Genomic DNA, 23885 nt, shown 5'->3' on the forward strand with positions numbered 1-23885 from the left:
AGAAGAGCTGACTGACTTTGCCAAAAAAGCATTTTCTCCTCAGGCCCCACACAGAGCCCATTTGGCCTGAGGTAATTCTCAGGATAGATCAGGACTTGTGTTTTCAACATACCATGACATACTCTGTAAATGCCTATGAAGTGAAAAGGTTGGGCTTATGAACAAAAACTTTTATCTGAAATACACCTTTTGGATCATTAGGCCCTTCTTTGGGCATCAGTGGTCAGAGGTTCTGTAGAGGAGTTTTGCAAACAAAACAGGGAGTTTTTATGCAAGGGATGTCTCTGAGTAGTTTCAGTTTTGCAGTACCGGCAGGATGAAAAAAAGTAGAGCTTCCAGAAGCAAGCACAAGCTGTAACAGAACCTTCTCCTCTCTTCTCCAGTGTGTTCTATGTCTTCTACGAACAGTACCTGACCATTATTGATGACACGATCTTTAACCTCAGCGTGTCCCTGGGAGCCATCTTCTTGGTGACCTTGGTTCTCCTGGGCTGTGAACTGTGGTCTGCAGTGATCATGTGTGTCACCATCGCCGTGATTGTGGTCAACATGTTTGGCGTCATGTGGCTGTGGGGCATCAGTCTGAACGCAGTTTCCTTGGTCAACTTGGTTATGGTGAGTCCTGGCCTGGTTTGTCCCTCCCTCCTGTGTCCCTTCCATGAACTGTTTCTTGGGGTAAAAGACCGAGGCCAGGTCTTGCTCTTGGACAGGTGGGATGGGTGCTAATGGAATGGGGACATGGGTGGTGCGTAGAACAACGAAAATGTGACTGTGTGGTGTCGTGGGGGTGTTTTGCCTGGAACTTCTATCCTGACGGGTTTGCAAAAACACGTAGCCTAATGACAAGACGTTCACTTTTTATTTAGAAAAAATGCTCCTTCCCAGTGGAATTCTGTACCAGCACTTCTGCTTCCCATGCAGTTGCCAGGTGCTTTCTGATAGTCTTGAAGATACGAGCGTTTGGGAGAGTATTAAGATGCAGCATGTCTGTACTTAGGATACGAACGCTGCAGGGGGAGTGGCAGGGAGGCCCAGCTAAAGTAAATCTGAGGGGTGCTGGCTCTTGAGGGGTGGGGGTAACCTTACGAGGGTTCCACAGGTGCCCCTACAACAGGCAGGTCTACTGTAGAGAAGCGGAGCTCTGGGTGCTGTGCCCCCAGGGTCCCACGAGTCGCCTGGTACACCTGCAGTTGGTGTGGTGGGGGCTGAGTGTCACAAGGTAGAGAGGATGCGCAGGGCTCCTGGGCCCCTGGGGCGCCCCACACGCCGGCTCCTGGGAGAGGAGTACGTGCCTGCTTAGGACTTTCAGCTGCAAGAGGGCAGTCTGACGGGAGCACTGTTTTTCAGAGCTGTGGCATTTCCGTGGAGTTCTGCAGCCACCTGACGAGAGCGTTCACAGTGAGCACGAAGGGCGGCCGCGTGGAACGGGCCGAGGAGGCGCTCTCTCACATGGGCAGTTCTGTAAGTAGCCGGGCCGGAGATCTCCACACACACGGCCCAGCCCATCAGCAGTGCTTCTCAGGAACCGGGAAAGTCAGTAGGGAAAACAGAATTTGAATTACTTAGCCACTCCCAAGGATGACAGGTCTTCGGGCATTTCACGAAACAGCTATATCCCGACGTTATTCAGAACTGTTTCCTTTGGTGAATCCTTTATAGACCATGGAGCAGGAAGAGAACAGAGAGGTCTGAGCATGCGTGTTGACCGCAAGGGAGCTGCGGCCCTCAGAGCCTGGAGAATCTTCTTAGTTTAACTCCATAGCCTGCTTCCACCTTTCAGCCAGTCACTTTGCCACTCCAGAAAATAGTTGAGTTCTCATCTAAAACTACAAGGAAATCTGTTTAAAGACAGAGTCCAGTGTCTATGCAGAATACACAGCTTTTGCCCTTACACCCTTTTTTTTCAGGTCTATAAGCAGCAAATCACACAATTTTAGGAAGAGCAGTACTGCTTGTAACTGAAAGCTGGGTTCACCCCGTTGTTTTGGGCCTTGCCCATCAAGAAATCACCGTAAGTGCTGAATTAGAGTAGGTTGGTTTAAGAGCTTTCCAACCCTGTCTCTTTTTTCAGGTGTTCAGTGGAATCACACTAACAAAATTTGCAGGGATTGTGGTGTTGGCGTTTGCCAAATCTCAGATCTTCCAGATATTTTACTTCAGGATGTATCTGGCTATGGTCTTACTGGGAGCCACCCATGGCTTGATATTCCTCCCTGTCTTACTCAGCTACATAGGTAAGCATTCTTGTTCCTGATTTTATTTATTTATTTGAGAGAGAGAATGAGATAGAGAGCATGAGAGGGGAGAGGGTCAGAGGGAGAAGCAGACTCCCCGCTGAGCAGGGAGCCCGATGCGGGACTCGATCCCGGGACTCCAGGATCATGACCTGAGCCGAAGGCAGTCGCCCAACCGACTGAGCCACCCAGGCACCCAGCATTCTTGTTCCTAAGCAGGTGGTTGGAGGAAGCGTGCTACTAAAGGAAAAGAGATCTGGAAGCATTCTTAAATGGTACTTAAAAAAATTGTGAGAGGAAAACCATCCAGTCTAGAGGTTTCATGGATGGTCCGGACGGCTTCCTTAGTAAACTGCTGATGCTTTTCCTGGAGGCCCCGCCCGGCTGCCGCACAGGGCCCCGCAGTCAGCCGGTGAAGGGTGAAGGCGCTTGTATGGCAGCGCCGCGCCCCGAGAGGAGAGGCCGGAGTGGCTCAGGTGCCAGGCCAGCCCAGCGGTGCTGCAGAGCGCGCTTACTCCCCGCCTCACCGCCCGCCCCGAGAGCCGCCTCTGCTTCTCTCATTTCGAGACTGTCCTCAAGATCTTTCTACTTCTGTGGCCACTTCAGCTTCCATAAATGACGTGTGGTTGGAAGGGGAGGATGGGACCAGCCTGCTTGCTCTGGAGCTAAGGCGGTGGGGGGCGGGGGGGTAGAAAGTTGGTACTGTAATAGAACTACCCTATCGCCTTTTCTCCTGAAGAAATGATCCAGGAGTTGTATTTTTTTTTCCTCTCTCTCACAGGCCCATCAATAAATAAAGCCAAAAGTTCGGCCACTCAAGAGCGATACAGAGGTACAGAGCGCGAACAGCTCCTCAATTTCTAGCCTCTCGCGAGGTTTGGGGACTTCGAACTGTGTGTGGGTCGGTCGGTTTGCTGCTCGACAGTCGCCGTGTTGTCCGGGCAGAGCCGGACGGTAGCGACACCAGGCTCGAACAGCGGCGACTGCAGCCCTAGTGCTTTCGGATCCAGGACCGCCAACCTGACGTGTGAAGCAGTATTACCTAATCGGAAGGCAGCTCCAGGACGCCCAGGGGCCTTCCACATTCTCCGGGAACGAGACCTAACTCGGGCAGGCGGAAGGGGACACGAGCGAAGCTGAGTGGGATCTGCTCCCTGACCCCTTCTAAAGGCCAATCAATGCAATGTTTTTTGTTTGTTTTTGGAGTAAGCCATCACACGAGTTCTATACCATATTTTTAGTAACACTTGAGGATGTTGTAGATACTTTAACATTTTGTAGTTTAAAGAGCTTTATTAATGCAATAAATTAACTTTGTACACATTTTTATATATATAAAAAAACTAGCAAGTGATTTCAGAATGTTGTAGGCCTCATTAGAGCTTGGTCTCCAAAAACCTGTTTGAAAAAAGCAACATGTTCTTCACAGTGTTCTCCTATAAAGGAAATAGATTTCGTCAGAGGTGGCACAAAAAAGAGGAAAACAAGAGAATAAACACTTTACAGCTCATAGATATGTACGGTGGGGGTTTTAACATTTTCCTTCATAAAATACTTTGTTTTCCTAAGCTTTTGAGTTGTCCTTTCTATTTATACAGCTCCTGCCAGGGCTGCTGGGCACCTTCACGATTCACACCCCAGCAAACCGCGTTTGGGACAGGGCTACAGCAGCTCGCCTGTCCTGGCAGCGTCGCCCCGCACGGGTCCCTAAGCTACAGAAAAGCCGAGGGCCTGTAGCAGAGCGTCACGTGCTCCTTCCCCACCCTGAAGAAGCTGGCTGCCTTAGGTTTCATAACTTGGGAGACTTGGCCTAGGTTTCCTAAGACCCCGGGTCATCTGACACACCTTAGTCACCATTTCCAGTCACCATTTCCTGTCTTGTCCCTGATTTCCTCAGAAAGCAGCATTCCCAGATCAGTGGCAGGCCAGACCTGGACCCACACCGCCGCCCTGGCCAGAACTGCATTCGTGCGATTCCCTCTGAGCACCATCACAGAATTTTGTTTCTAAAAAAGCTAACCCAGGAGTTCTTAGGAGAGCTCCCAAAAAGGCTTCTCGCCCCCCCAGCCTGCCTGCCTGCCTGTGTTCTCTTGCTACTGTGAGTCTGTTCACCCCTGCTCTCTCCAGTGCCGCCACATCCTCACCTGGTGTGAAGTTAGGGTTCCCTCGCAAACGCTGGTTTCGCTGTTCAAAAAACCGAAATATAGTATAGAAAAGCATGTTGTCTTCAGTCTGCTTCGCAGCATCTAAAAATTTTCGTGCAGAAATGTTGTCATGGCCGCCAATGCCCCGGATGAACCGTAAGGCCGCTAACACTTGGTGTTTGGAAAGCAGCACTTCCACGATCTCATCATTTGCAGTCGAGAGTCGCTGGGAGGGAGGGAGGAAAGTCCGGTAAGTGCCAGCGATAGGAACAGAACTGGAATGCAGTTTAGAACGCCGCTGTAGCAAAAGTTACCTTCAGCATATCCAGAGACAGCTGGTGGGCAGGAGGGTAAAAACTTTCTAGGGATAAGAGCAAACAAGCCTGAAAGACACATTTTCAAACTGGCTTCAGCATAAGATGTTAGAGGATTAAAGGTGAAGTCTTGAATCCCACAAGCACAGACCTGGGGCCACATACCAAAGGCTTGGAGTCGCTGAGAACATGGTACTGCAAGAACTGATGCAGCATATAGAAGAGATTGTGCTGGACCAGCGTCTTGATGACGAGCTCGTGTAAGTAGTGCTGAGGACAGAGACGGAAGGAGAGCCCGTTTCCCAATCACCCACCTACACCAGAGGAGAGGCCACGGGGGTCCAGGACCGGAGCTGTTCTGAGGGATGGGTACGTGTTTCCACGACGACGGGGAGAGGTTTCTGTCACCCGCGCGTCGACAGGACACGTGACACCACATCCCTCATCCCACCACAGAACAACACGGTAGTGTCGGGAAAGTCAGAATGCCGAGTGAGGCCCCTGCTTCTCTAACTCAGGACAACACATGCTGACTGGAAGGTACCTGTACTGTGATCTGAAACTGGTTGAGAGAGCGAATATACTCCATAAGAACGGCGATCACAAATTTATGAGGCATGTCCTACGGAGGAAAAGGAAAAAAAAGTCTTAATACTAAAGACGCGTGAGGAGGCCCCTTGTTTCCACATGAATCTGGCCTAGTGTTCTATTTCGCCGGTTTTGCACAGATCCCAAGAACCTCCCCTGTCCACGGTCACGTTTTGGCTGAGTATTATAGGTCAAACTATTAGCACTAGCTCTCCACCCAAGATAGCTCCAGTCAGACTAATCACATTCTGAGTTCTACCCCGCAAACACGCTGTGTGTGTGGAGGAGCCGTCACCCACCTTCTCCGTGAACACCGACAGGACGTGCGTGTACATGTCGGACTGATCGATCACCGCCTGGGTCCGCACCGGCCTCTTGAGAAGCGGACTGCTCCGGCTCTGCCCGGCTTCCAGTGCCTGACAACACATCACAAACGTGACCTCACCCATCTTCTCGATAAGCCCAGAAGGCTCGATTCCTAGACCCTGTGAGCCTCAGACAGGCGCACAGGGTGGCACTTCCTACTCGGACAGAACGATTTCTCCCGTGCAGGCTGGGGCAGGGTTTAGGAAGCCAGAGTTGGTCATCTGGAAAACAGGCTAACGTTCATGAATGGGAATTACAGAACAATTTCTCCCGTGCAGGCTGGGGCAGAGTTTAGGAAGCCAGAGTTGGTCATCTTGAAAATAGGCTCACGTTCATGAATGGGAACTAAAAGGCGTAAATCCGTTTCCTCTTGAGACACATTTTCTTAACCTTAAAATCCCTAATTTACTTAATCACGGACTTTCTGGTGTTTGTTACCTAATAAATACAGAACGGCGTCCTGCATCTTTATGAAGCCCTGATCCTACAGTAAGTAAATACCATGATTAAGACTCCATGTCTGGATGTCCGAGTGGTAAATAAGCCTCCCCAAATACTACAGGCTGGGAAAGCCTTGTGAGAAGATGGACTCCTTCAGCTGGCTCTGTAAGGCAGTCTGCCACAGTGCACACCGTGCAGGAGCTGTGGCGGGGGCCTGAGGGGCTCTGACTAGCAAGGGCAAGGGCTGAGGAAGCCTTGGAGCCAGAGCAGGGATGCACAGAAGCCCACGGGGATCAGCCCTCCTGCTTCCCACAGCCTCATACACCAGCGGCAAGGCCGGGAAGGCTCTGGAAGAGCTCAGCCCTCCTCTGCCCCCTTCACGTCTAACAGGACAGGGACAGGAGTGCTCCAAGGTCACTTGGCCTTTAGCAGCCTGCGTCAGTCCTGTCACCCTGAGGAGCTGAAAGGAAAGGCAACTCTGGGTTTCTCATTGCTTAAAACCACTTCCACTTTAAGCCTTAGGATCATCAGATCCTTGAAGTGAACTACTTCATTCCACTCATCCTAACGGCATAGCAGAACGTGGTTCTGAGCCATGTTAATGTCTCCAGCCCTTCGCGACAAACACTTGAGCCTGCCACGTGAAAGCACAGCGCTAATACTTAATCGCTATCCTGACAGGACGCTGACTGCCGACATGAGCCTTTCCCTTTGGGCTGGGAGAGCGATAAAAGTAAGAGGATGTGACAAAATGATTATCCTTCTAATTTATTAGGTCTAGGCTCTAACTCAGCAGGAGGTATAAAATAACACAAAGCTGAAACCAATTTTCTTATCCTTAAAACAGGTAAGACCAAGGATCTACGACCCCGTGTGAGACCTGACACAGACGAAAAAGAGCAGAGCGTGCAGGCAGTGTTGGGCTGGTGGGCCGCCCACACTGAAGCTGCTGCTCCCCGACTCCGGCCACCGTGCCCCCTGCCCGCAAGCCTCGGTGGCGTCATGCCTCCAGAACCCTGCATCCTAATTAGGAAACACGGGGGCGGGGAGAGTGGAGAGGAGCCCACACAGCTTACCGTCGTGTAGCTCTGCTCCGCGTCCAGGTATTTCTTATACTCGTGATTGAGTTTGTCAAAAACCGTGGCGATCACAGGTAAAGTTGCTCTGTCTGACTCACTCAGCACTGGAAAGAACGTTCACACAGATGAACCGAGTGTACGTCTGTTCAGAACGCAAACATGCTGCTAGGATAGAAAGAGCTAACCCCAAAGGGCTCCCAGGGCAAACCTACCTCCAACAGGCATCCAGAGAAATGGAATCATTTGGAGATCTGGAGCCTAGAATTCACTCCCCAGCCCTTCCTGAGGACTAGAAAAAGTAGCTACGGAGGGTTTCAGCAGGAAGTGCTCAAAGTAGAGATCTATGTAGTGAGTGACTTGGATTCTGGAAAATGTCTGTTTTCAGGCTGGGGACGCCCTACCCTCAGATGCACCAGCTGTGTCTAGGTTGCTCTCACCTGGAACCATCCTATTTAGCTTTTCTCCCCAAGTCACCACAAGTCATTTTGATAGTTCATCACCTTTCCAGAGGATTAAATAATCCACCCTTCAAGTGAAGGATGAGGCCACAGGCTGTGCACAAAGCAGAAAAATATGGCCCAGCTCCCAAGAAAGGGTTTGGGCGGGGTGCCTGAGTGGCTCAGTCGTTAAGCGTCTGCCTTCGGCTCAGGTCATGATCCCAGGGTCCTGGGATTGAGCCCCACATCGGGCTCCCTGCTCTGCCGGAAGCCTGCTTCTCCCTCTCCCACTCCCCCTGCTTGTGTTCCCTCTCTCGCTGTGCCTCTGTCAAATAAATAAAATCTTAAAATAAAAAGGATGTGGGCAGCACAGGCCCAACCCCGGAATCAGACTGAGTTGGGAGGACTGGTCCACTTACTCTGCGAACAGACAGACAGGATGACCATCTTGCACTCCTTTCTCTGGAGGAGAAAGTCCATCAGTCTTCCTTTATCTGGCAAGAGGTTTACGATGGGCTGAAGCTTCACTTGGAGGTTCCAGAGGTAGCCTAGATGGAGGAGGCAGCAAATTTCATACAGGATGCAAATCAGAACAAAAGCCCAAAAGGTGGTTCCCTGAAACATTCATGGGGGGGTGCGCAATCCTGCAAAGCACTGATACAATCCTGATCTTACTAAGCCAAGCGCAGCCTAGGACACACAGGCCGTACCTGACGATGGTTGGACAGCACAGTACAACTATGTGCTCACCGGCTCCTGACGACAAGGTGACCCTCTCCGATCACAGGGGCATCGGCAGTGGAGCTCCCGAAACGGGGGGGGGGGGGGTGACTCAGAGCAGTTCCTTCCCTATACCTAGCCCCCTTTTAAGCCTTGAAGGTTGAACAAGATGCTAACGTGTGGTATGAACTTGGGTCCTATACTCTGATTTCTCCTGCAATGGCTCTTCAGTCAAAAGGTAACTCCGCAGTCTCCTAAGGGAATTTCATAGTTCATCCATTCATCAATCCATGACTTTCCCAAACACCTACACTGCCAGGGAGTGCCTTTCTCAATCGGGGTTCCACAAGAGAATTCAACACTGCATTAAACATGATCTGAGTGATCCCCTTCTCGACTCTCCCACAGCTGGTCCAGAGCTAGTGCCGTTCTAGATGGAGACGAGAGAACTCCACGTGCAGTGGATCCCACAGGTACCACGGCTGATTCTCCCCCTGAGAATTCGCCTTGAGAATCCCAGGGGCCGAGGCGGGAGAACGCACGGATGACTGAAGACAGATGTAGGAAGTCCTCTAACGGGAAGATAAAGGGGCTAGGGGGTTACCAGGAAAACAACCAGCATCCCAAGGGAGCTTTCCCCAGCACCGTGGGAAGCAAAAGCACGCTTCCCTGCACAGACGGACCAGAAAAGGGCTCGGGCGCACACGGGTGTGGCCCTGGGGTAAGGACAGGGCAGGGCCTGGCACACCGTGCTATGGGGTCTGGCTTTTTAGAACGGACAGAGTTGAATGGGCCAAAAGCAGGGGAATGGCCATTCTTAGTTGTTAATTTTAAAAATAACATAGGCTCAGGATAAAACACAGAATAATAGAGAACAAAGTGAAAAATTTCCCATTCTGGGGTTGCAGGGAGTGATCATCTCTCAGGTTCACCTTGGGAACGGCACTGGCTACTCCTGCCACCCCCAGACAACAAGTACTACTGTCTAACTTGACGATCATCCCCTCTGACCCACCTTGGCTTGCACTGATAATGATATCAGGTTGAAAGACAATCCAGGATGAAGAATCTGCATGTTATAGGAAGTGGTAAAGCAGGAAGAGATGAAAACAAAAGACAAACCCAGCTCTGACTGGCACCGCCCGCCCCCTACTTGCAGAGGCTCCTCGGCTCTGGGCGGTGAGAAAAGTTCCCCCAGGGACTCCCCAAGACCTTCTTCAGATCATTTGCAGCTGGCAAGGCCAAGGCCACAGGACCACTCTCAGACACCAGTATAAAAGGGGACAACAGCCTCCCTTCGGTGCACAGCGGCAAGGCCTTTGTAAAGGATACAGAGTTTGCACGGGACAGGAGACTGGCTGGTCACAGGAGCGGGACCTGCAAATGGAAAAAACACAAGTGTGCAAAGACAATGCCGTCAGAAAACACTGCCAATACCAGTGCTTAGGATGGGAAATGCAGTACTTTTTAAAGCCTTTGGTAAATGTTTATTCAAGTGTAGTTAAATGAGAAGGGAGTCAACAGTCTTGTTCCACTGATAACACATATAAAGAGGAAGGGGTAAGTCAAGAACAATCCATGAAAATGTCCTCCCAAGAAGGGGAAAAGTATCAAGAATTCATTCAGAGTTGTTAATTCTCCTGTATTAACCGAAGATGATTCGTCATCATCAAAGAACTGAGAAACGTCCCTGGATGATTCAAAATTAAATCCCCAAGTAAGTAGCTGATATTTTTCAAACTATAGAGATGATCCCTCAAAGTATACTCTTTGCTGATATTTCAAATAAAAGTGTTTTGTGGTTTCATTGTCTAAATAATTGGCTCAATTCTCCACTGCACAGAGCAGGTCCAGGCACAGAGCTCTCATCTAGGAAAGAGACCCCAAAAAAACCTCACATGACAAGGACTCATAATGACCAGTTACACTGCCCGTGTGTCAGGCGGGCAGCCTTCAGTGAACCTGAGACACACAGCCCTGCAAACTAAACGTCATTCCCTGTTCTGTTCCCATCACCCAGGGACAATCAGAAGATAGGTTTTAATCAGCGTGTTGGAAAAGACCACCCAAAAGAGGAAAGGGCCCAGGGGTCAGACAAGCTACAGCAAAGAACACTTGCATTTAGCACCTGAGGGTGAAGGTCTTGCACATGGGCCTCAACTCTGGCTGCCAAGCACGTGGACTTAACTGCTCTCGGTGAGAGCCAGATGCCCTTGGTTTTTAAAGCCCCCCAGGTGATGCTAATGTGTAGTCAGCTCCAGAAACACTGGTTGAACAGACCAAAAACAGAAGGGGAAATGAGAGCAGCTGCCTCATCCCAAATTTGCCGGTGTCATCTTGCAAAACAGCCTAAAAGCTCTTCCTGACGGTATGCCCTGCAACCTGCACAGGGCAGGCAAGATGCAAAGATGCTACAAGCCTGCAAGGGGCTTACAATCTAGCAGGGAAAACAAGACAAACAGTCATTAACTGTAAAAAATGCTTTACCAACCCACACTCTGGAAGCCAGATATTCAATGGACCACTGAATCATTAACCTTTATCTAGACTATTATTTTGATCACACCTGGCATTTGATTTATTATAACTAGCCAATTAGAACCCGACTGCCTTCTGACTAGTCCCAAACCAACGGAACAGAGCAGATTTTTAATGTCTAGAGTTGGTTTTCCCTCCAATTCACCAGCAGTTACCTTCATACCAAGTAAGCCTCAGATACAAGATAAGCACTTGACACAACCCTCTTTTTTTTTTTTTGAGAGCGCGCGCATGGGGGTGGGTGGGTGGGGGGTGATCTTAAGCAGGCTTCATACCCAGCGCAGAGCCCGATGCAGGATGGATCTCATGACCCTGAGAGCACGACCTGAATCAAAATCAAGAGTGGGACAGGGGTGCCTGGGTGGCTCAGTTGTTAAGCGTCTGCCTTCGGCTCAGGACATGGTCCCAGGGTCCTGGGATCGAGCCCCGCGTCGGGCTTCCTGCTCCGCGGGAAGCCTGCTTCTCCCTCTCCCACTCCCCCTGCTTGTGTTTCCTCTTTCGCTGTCAAATAAATAAATAAAATCTTTAAAAAAAAAAAAAGAGTGGGATACTTAACCAACTGAGCCACCCAGGGGCCAGACACAACCTATTCTTTTAATGCTAACATTATTAACCCAAGAAAAAGATGCTGGAAGGAACACAGGAAGCCAAAAGACTTTAACAACTAGCTCCTTCCTCCCCCAATGCTGCCAGAGTCATTAAGCCTCTGGCTGATCCCCACAACTCGAGGCAGGCAGACTGGAGGCAGTGCTCTTGCTAAACTCTCAGCCACAGCCCGCCTGGAATCTTCCAACAGGTGCAAGCACCTCCTGACTGCAGGCGGGGCCCAAGCCCGCAATACCATATGACAGGGATCCCTTTTAAGAAGAAAATGTTGCTACCGAAGCTCCAAACGTGTGCCCAGAAAGGTACTAGCTAGCTGTACGCACTGAAATTTCAACTAGCTCACCCTAGACCCCTATCTCCTTCAAAAGAGAGCTGAATGTTATTCCATGAGCTCTAGCCTGAAATCAATTCCACTGGGAAGAGGCAAAAACAAAAGCCCAATGCTTTCTTTCTCCTTCCCTGAAATCCTGACCTCCTCTCTTCTCGGAGGAAGGACTTTTTCCTCCCACCTCGTGTAGGGCAGATTTCGAATAACCAAAGCAGCACAGCCTTAAGCTCTTACGGTGCCCACCAGTGAGAAGAAAATGCAGTATTTACTAAGTAAAGCTATGACACAGAATGTGTGAGAAAGACAAGGAAAAGTGATCCCAGGTTCAAATAACAGCCAGAAGCAGCCACGTTTAATCTCAGGGTTACAGAGCTTGGGCAAACAGAAAATGGAGGGCATATTCAATAATTAAACAACTAAAAAATCTCTCAGCTTCAGTGGGTAATCCCGACTCTCTTTTATTTATTTTTATTGTCTTTTAAGTAGGCTCTACACCCAAAGTGGGGCTCAAACTCACGACTCCGAAGAGTCACATGCTCTACCAACTAAGCCAGCCAGGCTCCCCTCCCAACTTTCCATTTTATTTTATTTTTAAGATTTTTTTTATTTATTTGACAGAGAGACACAGCGAGAGAGGGAACACAAGCAGGGGGAGCGGGAGAGGGAGAAGCAGGCTTCCCGCGGAGCAGGGAGCCCGACGCGGGGCTCGACCCTAAGACCCTGGGACCATGTCCTGAGCCGAAGGCAGACGCTTATCAACTGAGCCACCCAGGTGCCCCCAAACTTTCCACTTTAAAGCTCAGAGAAATCGTTCCATTTTCTTCAAAAGAAGATTCATGTATCTTATGCTTTTCACAACAGCACAATTTTACTAATATGATCAGAACTTTCATTAAAAAAAAAAAAAATCCCCCCTCCCCAGAGCACCTGGACCCAGTAACCCCTGTCATTCCATGACGCCCTCGTCATTCCAACCGCCAGGCGGGGGTCCCCTTACCTGCCATGGGGATCTGGTAGGGCTGAATGGAGCGCGCTGGGAGCACCGGGTGATGGAAGGTGACGGTGCCGTCAAACTCTCCCCTTAACTTGATGTCAAATATCACCGATGTCTAAAGTGGAGAAAAGGAAAACTCGGATGCCAAAACAGGCCACGCTGGCCTCGGCTAGGCCCGCCCCTTCCATTCTCTCGCATCCTGCCGTTCCTGTCAGCTTACAGAGTCTGTGCACACCGCACCCCCGCAGGCTGGTTCTAAGTGGGGAGGAGTGTGCTGGGGTGGGGTACCACAACTCTGTGACACTGTTCCCCACACTCACGCAGACACGCACACTCCTGGCACTGATGTTGGGCAGACCCTGAAGAGCTCGAAGTGATTCCAGCAGATCTTTTTCACTTTAACTCACAACACCTTCACTAGTCAAGATAAGGGTGTCACCACCCTGCAGGAGGCGTGGGACAGAAGAGCCTATGACCAGATACCCAGCTTACCGCACAGAAAACAGGAACCACTCTCGTCTTTCTCTTGGGCCGCAGAGCCTCAAAATCATTATCATTCAGCATTATCATCTATCCTCACAGAGGAAGCACCAAGCTCACGTGCTCATGTAAGACTGTGGTTCTGCAGTAAATTCCCAGCTTAGCTGATTAAACCAAATAATTGGGCCAGACTCAAATATCCTCATGTGCTACTTTCTGGAATAGTCTTTAATTCACTGTAATCAACAGAGAGGGATTCACTCTTTTTTTTCCTAAACCATCTAGAATACCAAACCTATTTGCATCCAGAAGACCAAAGTTTTAGCACGAAAAGCACTTTCTAGTCTTTGTCCTGAATGTTTTGTCAATTTTCACATCTCACCAGCAACCCCGACAGACCAGACGTGCACACACAACTCTTACCTCTGTATCCTGATGGTGAACGACCACCAGGTTATCCACCACATTGAGGGCAAACTTCCCCGTCCGATTTAACTTTAATATGTGCATCTTTTTACAGGCACCTTCTCTGTGGAATAACACAAAGGTCAAAAAATAGATCGACGAGCTTTAGTTCGTATTTTAAGATTGGAGAAAGAGGAGAGCATTAAGTATACCGTGGCAGATGATACAGGACCACCTCCGCGCCTGTACTACTGGAGGTCCGAGAGTGATGCCTCAAGAATAGCACGTAAAGCTGTCCGTATCTAGAGAACAGAGAGACAGACGTCACGGCGGGCCACTTGAAACTCCTCCATTCTAAATGCTGTATGGGGCCATCAGAATTATTTATGACACATTCACTAACAGAATATTTCACAGCCAACAAAAATATTTACGAAATGTAGTTTAAAAAAAAAAGCCAATTACAACGTGAAAAAAAGGGGGATGCAAAACTAAACATAGCTCCATCATAACGCTTTAAAAGGAAAGCACAAATACATTGTCCAAAGCTACTAGAAAAAAATATGTGTTAATAGCTATTGTGGAGTAACATTCATTTTCTCTTTCTGTATCTTCCAAGTTTTATGTAATAAGTATATTCCCTGATATTAGGGAAATACAATCATCTTCATTTGTAAGCTTCGTGAGGCATGAACACTGCTAGGAGCAGTCCCCGCGTGCGCACTGCTCTTCGGTGGCTGAGACCGGAGGGGAGGGGGTGGGTCCCTGCTGCCAGTGGCCAGGACTGTTTTCATTGTACCTATCCTCTAAACCAGGACGACACAGAAGACTGCCTTTAAAAAAAAAAAAAAAAAGCATTCTACATTCTAACTGCTAAAAATGTTACACTTCAAAACCACTGTTTTAGGCCAAAGAAGAATCAGAAGTAATCTAGGAACAAAATTTTGACATTTTTGAATAGGGTTGGGGTACACAGGGTATTCTTTGTATGTTTCTATTACTGTGTGTTTAAAACTTCCATAACGAAGTATGAAAATTGAGATAATCTGCGTTTACAAATGAAGATATACCTTTCTACATAAGTAATTCAGTTCCATGTTAGTTAAAAATCTTATGTTCTTTAGGGCAAGTAGGATATATTTTAGCTAAAAGTAGTCCTTGATAAGCTTCAACTACTCACAGAAAAAAAAAATTCTAGAACTACGACACCTAAAAAATAGACTAGTCCAGTGTTTTCATTTTATCAGGCGAGAATGGTAAAAAAACAACTTCCCTAAGGTCACAAAGCTAGTAAAATCAGCAAAGAATGCCAGGCCGACAGCAGGTTTCCTGTATTCATAAAATCTAGACACTGAAAGGGCAAGGGGGTGTCTTGATCATGTGCCAAAGGGCAGCCCTGCAGCGCTTCTGATGCAATTCTACTACTTCTAACACCAAAAGCAATTTCAAGCAGGAATTCTCTCAAAAGACGGACATACATGGTTGCCATCGCAATGTCTCTCTCAGAAAGGTTCAGCTTAGTTGACTTGGGCACAGATGGTAATTCAATCTCAAACTTGGGCAGCTTCGACATAGTGCCAGCCTGTTTGGGTGATAAAAGTATTAGGAAAAGCCGATTAAGCCCCTCAGATGCTTCAGCATTCCCTACATAAAACCACTGAGGATGTGCACACACTATGTGTTTCCATCCTTTCCAAAGTCCCATCCACTATGGCCCTTACTCCCTGGGGTCTGTCCCCACACAAGGAGTCGCTCTTGGAGGTGACGGGAGGATAGTGTGTGCCCTCTAGTGGTCAGAAGTGGTGAGCTCATTGGTTGGAGGAACTTGCCCCCTTGAAGTACTTGACACCTCAGGAGGTTAGAGGAAGGGGCCGGGAGAGGGACTTTTCCTAAAGAGAGGCTCACTCTTACCCGAAAATAAAAGGGCTGCAGCACATTGCCAAGGACTGTGGTAGAGAGCAGAATCACAGCACCCTCAGGGCAGTACATGTACCAATTCACATTGATATTCTGGCTCTTCAGGAGTTTCAGATTTCGTTTCTCTGGTAACACCTGAAGCAAAGTTCAAGAAACAATATTTTAAAACAGTAAAATGGAAGACAACTGACAGGAAATTAAGAAAACAATAAAAAATGGGCGCCTGGGTGGCTCAGTCGGTTGAGCATCCAACTCTTGGTTTCCACTCAAGTCGTGATCTCAGGATCTTGAGATCTAGCCCCAGGTGGTAGAGCTCCACACTCTGTGGGGAGTCTGCTTCTCCTCCCCCTCTGCCACTCCCCCCACGCAAGCACACGCTCTAAAATAAATAAATCTTTAAAAGAAAAAAAAAAACAATAAAAAGCAGGAGAAAATCCACCAAATAAAACTGAAAATTTTTTGTTTGTTACAGCTACTGATCCCCGTGCTCAGTGCTTGGCGAATCCTGGCTCGTTTACTCACACCACGACCCTGAGACGTGGGCACCATGGACACCTGACCGAGGAGAAAACAAGGCTCAGACACCAGTTAATGCAGTTACAGCCCAGGCAGGCCAGGTCACCGCAAAACCCGGTCCGAGCCTCCACACTCTCGGGGACCATCCACCATTCCATGTGGAGCCCCACGCATGGAATCCGCCACCGCCCGGCCTACAGCACAGGCCTTCCTCCTGCCCTCCATCTCGACCCCCGTTAGCACTAAGCCCAGCAGGAGCTCCCTTCTACTAACAATCGTGTGCGTGAGACACTGCATGCAAACCTAGTATTTTATAGTCAAGGCATGTATTAAATATACTGTAAATATTCTGATACATTAAAGAACACGGTGTAGAGCCCCAAGACATTAATGCTCATCGAACACTGTGCTTAAGAACTGGCATGGAAGTCAGGGTCAGGAGGTGCAGGTATCTGGACAATTTGGGTATAATAAAATAAGGACGTGCTAGCATCCTTTCTTTTTAACTTATTTCTTGAAGAGCTGAGGACCATCCAGATGACGTGAATGTACACTTTTCCATTACAGAGAACAGAAAGCTATATGATTGCCACTGAAGGAACCCTTCAGTAAAGCAAGTGATCCTCTCTACACTACCAAATATACAAAACTCCCTGTGTACGAGATGTGTGCAGTTTCTTTCAGGTGGCCATTACACGGGTTTTGATGAGAGCCCACAGCAAAGCACCATGGCATGAACATCTCACATTTTGCTTACACGGGTGTATTTTCTCCATCCCTACATTCTAAATCTTCCTGCTTTCATTAGGTCAACAAAAGTAAGCCCTGAGAGAATCCTAACACCCTCTAGATTAGCTCCACTGAAAGCTCTCAGATGCATTTCTCAAGGTCAGGCAGTTGGAACATATTACAAGCTGATGAGGCAGGTGCAAAGTCAAGTCAACAGAGTGAAAAGGAATGGGAAATATTTGCAAACCATCTATCCGATAAAGGGTTAATACCCAGAACATATGTCTATGGACTGATAATAGGAAGTTCCTGCAAAAATGTGGAAAATGGAGATTCCTACATTGAAAATGAAAGTGTGGGGGTACCTGGCTGTCTCAGAGGAGCAAGTGACTCTTGATCTCGGGATCGTGAGTTCAAGCCCCACAGTGGGTGTGGGGCCTACTTAAAGTAAAGACTAAAAAAAGATTTTTTTAATAAAAAAGAAAAGAAAAAGAAATTTAGCGATATCTGTTCAGCTTTTTGGATGTTCATGCCTATGCTGTAATCCCAAGAACATAAAGAAATGTTTGCAAGCATGTTCACTACAGAACTGTTTATAATCACAAAAACATGACAACAAGCCAGAGGTTCATCAACAGGGAATAAGTTAAACTGTATGACACCCACACAATACTGTTCAGTCAGAATAAAATACAGACAGGGGCGCCTGGCTGGCTCAGTGTGGGGAGCGTGTGACTCTTGATCTCAAGATCATGAGTTCAAGTCCCATGCTGGGTGTAGAGATCATGTAAATAAAATCTTAAAAATAAAAAAAAAATTAATTTTAAAAATTAAAAATAAAACATGGACACATGACCAAGACATACTGCTATGCAAAAAAAGCCAGCCACAATAGTTTATATGCAACATTCCTGTTTTTGTTTAAAAAAAAAAGTTTGTATGTATGTATGAAAATAAAGAAATATGTACTAAATTTTTCATACTAGTTACTTCTAGGGATTACGGGGGGGACTTTTACCTTCCACATATCCTGGTAATGTTTAATTGTTTTATTAAAAAAAACACCTATTTCTTGTAATTAGAAAAAAAGAAAAACCTAAGCAAGAGACTAAAACTCTCGAATCTCAAAATATCTATTTAGAACTGAATTCAAAAGGCTGCCAAATTGCCATCAGAGACCTTTCTCCCGCGAACATAAGTGATTAACATAATACCTGGTAAAATTCAATTCCTTGATCTGTTATGAAGACAATTTCAGTAGAACTGGTCCAACAGAATCCTAGTATGTTGGCGTTCTTGGTCTGAAAAGAATTACAAAAAATTTTCTTCATAAAAAAATGTATAACCTTCTTCAAAAGCTTAAAATACTCTATCACTCTTTACTAAAAGTTACCCGGATTTGACTACTTATTAACAAATCAAACTTTCTTTTAAATACAACGTTCCCAGATTTCCACCTGAAACATCTCACTGAAGCCCCTGACTCTTGATTCCTTCTGCTCAAGAACAGAGGGAAAAGCCTAAATTTCGGAGAACGGTAACTGATGGGTGCTTGCAAATACCAACTTCTACCTTAAGGAATCAAAGGACAGCCGGCTTTCTCTTAGGCAGCCATAATAGGCACTATGAAAGAATAAAGGCCTAAAGGTTCTCAGTGAGCGCTGAGCAACCCGGGCTCGGGGCCATGAGCGCACACCTCCGCCTCGCCCGGTGCCCTGCAGCGCGCCAAGCCCGAGGGCACACGGGCTACGACAGGGGCTCTGCCGCACACACAGGATCAGGAGGTCTGCGAGGGGCACAGTTCCTGGGCCCAGGGGCCTTTCCTCGTCGCAGAGCCCACCCTGAACTCCATTTAGCAAAACGATGACAAAGCTGCTAAAAGCCACACCCAGCTACTAGCACCTTCTGCTAGTTTCCACGGTGCCACCCTGCGGCTTTTCGCTGAGCCCCCCCCCCACCTCGTTCATTAGGCCCAGGAAATCTAATTAAAACAGATTAGAATCTACACTTTGGGAAAAAAGCGGAAGGACACACAACAGGGACAACAAATCAAGAAAAGGAAACATCATCAGGAGAGGAGGAAAAAAACCCCTCTTCCCAAAACCTCCAAAGAGGAGGCTCCGAAAGGAACCCAGGGTCTGAGCCAGAGGCGCAGCCCGCACAGGGAGAAGGGCGGGCACCACACCCAGTCACCCACTGAATCCTCCCTACTCCATCTTGTAGAAGAAACAGGCTTTTAGCACTTTTAAAACCGTCCAGAGTCCCAGAGCCCACACGCAGCAGACCTCAGCGCAACGCACAGCCTGGATCCAAGTGTGTGCTGGCAATCCGCCCGCCACACAGGGAAATGGCCAGCAGCTGCGAAAGGACCTGGGCCCATACCTTGCACTCTTGAGTGTATTCCAGCTGAGAACTATCCGGGATAAAATTAGAAAAATCCTGAAAAGGAAAAAAAGAAAGAAAACACGAGGAGAAAATTTAGATCAAGCAGCATACTGCCAACCTACAAGACAAAAGACAAATTTATTTTTATTTTTTTCAAAAGACAAATTTAAAAAGTGATCAGGAAAGGGGCGCTTGGGGGGCTCAGTCAGTTAAGTGTCTTCCTTCCGCTCCGGTTGTGATCCCAGGTTCCCTGCTGGGGACTGGGGTGGGAGGGGACACCTGCTCTCCCTCTCCTTCTGCTGCTCCCCCTGCTTGTTCTCTCTCATTCTCTCTCTCGCTCTGTCATGTAAATAAATAAGATCTTTAAAAAAAAAGTGATCAGAAAAAAACTGATAAAAGACAAGAAAACTAAAGGACCAATGTGGACAATCCATCTCCTTACAACTCAACTAAAAAAAAAGTTAATCTAAATATCCGGTTAGAGTTTAGAAACTGATACTGAAAATCAACTGATTTCATTTTTTTTTTTTTTAAGATTTTATTTATTTATTTGAGAGAGAGAGAATGAGAGACAGAGAGCAACTAGAGGGAAGAGGGTCAGAGGGAGAAGCAGACTCCCTGCTCAGCAGGGAGCCCGATGCGGGACTCGATCCCGGGACTCCAGGATCATGACCTGAGCCGAAGGCAGTTGCTTAACCAACTGAGCCACCCAGGTGCCCCTGAAAATCAACTGATTTCAGAGAAATGTGTTGCTGCATCTTGTAAGAGGCTTTCCAAAACTTTTAGTAACGAATACTGACAGAAGGAAATCAGATTCTGCCTCTTCCCAACAGCTTTCACTCTACTTTACCAATGACGACGGTGAATACTTATAACGGCAAAATGGCCAAACAGTGCTCCAACTTTGAACGTCTGTTCCTAGGGAGTCAAGCATTCAAAGATGCAAGAAGTGAGTAAATGGAGCTATTCCAGGTAAAGCTAATTCACCAAGTTGCCAAGAATGCACCTCACATAATCTATGCTGCTAGCTGTCAATCAATACAAAAAATGCCTGAGGCTCCAAATACTTTAAAAAAAAATTTTTTTAAGTCAAAAATGACAAACTAAGGTCACAAGTATTTATCCCTTGAAACGTCTTTCTCCAAGAATTCCAAAGGCTCAAATACAACAGAACCATAACTTTCATGGCATTAAAATAATAAAAGCTTCCTTTAACGCTGTTTTTTTGCAATTCATTCTCTTCTAAATATACTTCTAATGTACTTTTCTTTATGCTATCTTTAAAGATAGGTCCTGGGGCACCTTGCTGATTCATTTGGAAAAGCATGTGACTCTTGATGGGGGGGTCATGGCTTCGAGCCCCACGTTGTGTGTAGAGATTGCTTAAATAAATAAAACTTGAAATAAATAAAGATACGTCTTACCACAGTCTTTGAGGTCCTCTGGACAGCCAATATCTTATTTTCTAAGGAAAACTTAATGCACTTCACTTCTCCTTTGTCTTCCATTCTTTAAGGGGGAAAAAAGTATATTATGAGTTAAAGTTAATAACCGAATACTAGCATCTAGCATTTTGTGAGAAAAGTTATATACTCAGGAAGCAGCAAATCTTAGTTGAAAATTGTTTCTAAAACTATCAGGACTTCTTTTCAAACAACAAAATCCAACTGGCAACAAGTTGCTGATGAAATTTACAGTTTTGTGGTTAAGTGACTGACGAATTAAGAACACGTGCATTTTCCCTTGAGAATCAGACATAAATAAGCAATACCCACACAGCAACCTTCTCCAGAAACTACCCTCTTTCCTCCCTCATCGCTCTCACAGCAGAGTGCGTGAAGGAGTGTAAGCTTTCCTGTTTACTTCCCAACCTACAGGACCCCCAACAGACGTTACAAAGGGAAGTCAACGGATGGATTACAGGGCAGCACCAGCAAACTTTTGATTGTGGTGACAGTTAACACATGTCAAAACTCATCAACTGTACATGTTAAATATATGCAGTTAATTCTACCACAATAAAACTGTTAAAAATACACAAAATTGCTAAAATTTTTACCAATAAATTTAAAATTTAAAAGAGGGTAAATCCAGTATCTTCCTCCTCAAACCCTACTAAGCCCCCAAATCTGGATCATCACGGGCTCACTCTCATTTTCCACGCCCAAATGACCACCAAAACTTACCCAAGAGCTTCCTAGGCACCTCCTGAGTGCCTGTGTGATACCAGTCTACTCTGCCTTCGGTCTGGTCTTTAGTATGCCTGGCTCAGACCATCGCAATCACTGCTCAGTGGTATCCCTGACATTGATATGCTCTCAACTAACGCAGCTTCAACTAACAAAGCTTCAACTAACACAGCTTCAATGTGGTGAACAGCATGATCTTTCCAAGCACTGATAAGATCATGCTATGCCCCATCTTACCAATTTTCAATAAGAAGGTAAAACCCTAATTCCATCGTAGAATACATAAGGTTCAAGCTGACTCCTGCCAGTGGCCAGACTACCACCACCTCCCCTTCCCTGCAAGGACACCCGATGTCAGTTACACAGACCTGGAAGTCCCCCAAACACCATGCTTGCTCGCCTTTACACTCCGTGTTCTCTCCATCTGAAAGGCCTGCTCTCTTCCCCATGTAGAATCATCCCATTCAAGCTTTAAAGTTTTGCTCAAAGGCTCCCTCCTCTCTGAGGCCTTCCCCATCCTGGGCAGTGGTGTTTCCTGGCCTACCCCAAGATAAATGTCTCATCTCTTTTGTTTGCCCAAATTCTGAAGACAGTGCTATTACAGCACTTTTCACAATCAACAGAATGTGTCCACACACTTGTCTCCCATACTAAATTTATGAGCTCTGCAAAAGGGTGCCAGGCTGATTCATAACCTTCCCATGCCTGGTGCCTCGCACAGGGGCTACAATCAGTGTTTGTCCAACAAATGAGTGATTTGTTTCCTATGTCAAAAACTGTTTCCTATTAGCACAGGCCACCTGCAAAAAAAACTTAAGTCACCACTGAACTGAGGGCCCACATTGTACTTTCCCCTTCTGTAATCACAGGAGTTAAAGACCAGATAATTTATCAACCAAATTGAGATACTTCTGAAAGTGAAAGGAAGTGCTATTCATAATTATACTGGTTCAACTTGCATAAACTGGGACATCCAGTCACCTTTAGTGGAAGCTGGGATTTTCTTAAAATGCATTATTATATAGGAAACACTAACCAGGAATCTCCTTCACCTACCACACAGCCTGAAAAGACCAGGGCCAGATGAGGAAATGAAGGCCCTCCTCAGTCAGGATGCCCGAAACGGGCACATCAGTAAACTGACTTGCTAATTTCAAGTGCCAGGAAGTGGGTTCCCTATATCTGAGCATTTGATTCCCAAATCAAGAGAGAACCACTCTACACATTTCACTCTAAGTACTGATCTGTGCCACAACACTGCGCAGCAGGTGTCTGCTTCCCTCTCCCTACACACAGGGATTGGCAAGTGAGTATACACTTCAGGCCTCTTACAGCCAAAGGACAAACTTTTAAAACCACCTTCTGAATGAGAAACAGAAACACATCATTTTGTTTACATGTGACAATTATTCTGTGAATGTCAATAGTTACCGAAATGAGATGGGATTCCTATCATCTGGGCCTTTAACTACCACCCCGGTAGCTCCACCTGAGCGAACTGCAAAAACCTGGGAGGGGAAAGAAGCAACGTTAATGGTCTGAACTTTGAAAGACTTCAGACACACAGACCAGCCCACAAGCGATTATTTCTACTACATCCCACTCCTGGTTCAGCTGAACTAACGTGGCATCTATCAATCTGCAGATGCTTGGTGTTCACATCAATTTTAAGGGACAAAAGCTAGAGACCGAAAAGATTATGCCATTCCGGGTGTAGCCCACTGGGCAAGACCCGGCCGGGGTCCCCACGGCTACACATTTTAATCGGGTAAGGCAAAGGCGCCCCTGATGCACTTGAGCACATCCTGCTACTCCTCACACTGCTTTTCCCCCCTTTCCAAAATCCCGAGAGTAAGGGCAATCTCAACGTCTAAATCCTCGACTGCAAGGGTAACTAATGACAAATAAAGACAACAAAGGCACCGGGAAAGGGCTGGCGAGCTAACAGCTGACCACACCGGCCAAAGGGTGCTGCTGGGTGGGCGGCGCAGGTTCGGGGTCCACCTAGCTATCACTTTGGAGAAGAAAGCCCCCGCCGAGGTGGCTCCCGGTACCTCGGCCCACCCAAGAGCCCGGAGCTGGCGCCACTCCGGCGCCGGGACCGGAGGGGAGGCCCCAGGCCTGGCCCCCCCTCCGCCGGCACCCGGCCTGGGTGAGCGCGGGACGCCCCTGGGGCGCCGGGGACGGCGGGCGGGGCGCGTCCGGCCGCGCGGGGGGAGGAGGGCGCGGACCGGCCCGGACCTGCTTGTTGGCCTCATCGAAGAAGACGCAGTTGACCGGGTTCGCCTTCTCGAAGTGCACCGGTCGGTCGCACAGCTCCAGGTAGTAGTCCTCCTCACCCATAGCGGGCGCCGCCACTGCGGCGGGGAGTCCGGGGGCGGCCGCCAGCGTGGAGCGGGGCGAGCGGCGCCCGGCACAGGAACGCGACGAGTCGGGCCGGGCGGTGGCGACGGCGATCCCAGCGGGCGCGGAGGC

At 47.7% G+C, this 23885-nt stretch overlaps 2 protein-coding genes across 4 annotated transcripts in view; one reads left to right on the forward strand and one right to left on the reverse strand.

The window, feature by feature from the left end:
* NPC1 (NPC intracellular cholesterol transporter 1) overlaps window positions 1–3802 on the forward strand; it is a 48661-nt gene extending 44859 nt beyond the window's left edge. The window contains exons 22-25 of the mRNA XM_028098151.2: window positions 384–615; window positions 1348–1461; window positions 2072–2234; window positions 3016–3802. Coding sequence (XP_027953952.1) covers window positions 384–615; window positions 1348–1461; window positions 2072–2234; window positions 3016–3098 — 592 coding nt within the window. The 3' untranslated portion in view covers window positions 3099–3802. The remainder of the gene's footprint in view (window positions 1–383; window positions 616–1347; window positions 1462–2071; window positions 2235–3015) is intronic.
* RMC1 (regulator of MON1-CCZ1) lies at window positions 780–23885 on the reverse strand. Of its 3 annotated transcripts, none has more exons than XM_028098153.2 (20): window positions 23652–23885; window positions 22842–22918; window positions 20646–20730; window positions 19219–19275; window positions 18051–18137; window positions 15586–15726; window positions 15153–15256; window positions 13887–13976; window positions 13693–13798; window positions 12793–12904; window positions 9656–9700; window positions 9339–9392; window positions 8023–8151; window positions 7164–7270; window positions 5580–5696; window positions 5237–5314; window positions 4858–4962; window positions 4693–4761; window positions 4379–4604; window positions 780–1826 (listed from the first exon to the last, which is right to left on the reverse strand). In XM_028098153.2, exons 1-20 carry the CDS (start codon window positions 23751–23753, stop codon window positions 1777–1779), a joined length of 1941 nt encoding a protein of 646 aa, XP_027953954.1. In that variant the 5' UTR covers window positions 23754–23885; the 3' UTR covers window positions 780–1776. The 3 variants fall into 3 exon arrangements, with proteins under 3 accessions (XP_027953954.1, XP_027953953.1, XP_027953955.1); XM_028098152.2 differs by lacking the exon at window positions 780–1826 and adding an exon at window positions 3508–3670 and having other exon boundaries at window positions 23652–23884; XM_028098154.2 differs by lacking the exon at window positions 780–1826 and having other exon boundaries at window positions 4502–4604; window positions 4858–5050.

The sequence above is a fragment of the Eumetopias jubatus genome, unplaced genomic scaffold (assembly GCF_037043125.1).
Source record: "Eumetopias jubatus isolate StellerSeaLion01/CBP00866 unplaced genomic scaffold, mEumJub1_p1.0 scaffold_16, whole genome shotgun sequence".
In the NCBI taxonomy this organism is placed as follows: domain Eukaryota; kingdom Metazoa; phylum Chordata; class Mammalia; order Carnivora; family Otariidae; genus Eumetopias; species Eumetopias jubatus.

Bases quoted from the DNA above. Each gene is read 5' to 3' on its own strand.
- RMC1 (XM_028098152.2), bottom strand. From the start codon at position 23,753: ATGGGTGAGGAGGACTACTACCTGGAGCTGTGCGACCGACCGGTGCAC. The intron at 18,138-19,218 runs GTATGGGCCCAG...AATTCTTTTCAG, and splicing joins AATACACTCAAGAGTGCAAG to ACCAAGAACGCCAACATACT. The intron at 9,393-9,655 runs GTATCCTTTACA...TATAACATGCAG, and splicing joins TCCTGTCCCGTGCAAACTCT to ATTCTTCATCCTGGATTGTC.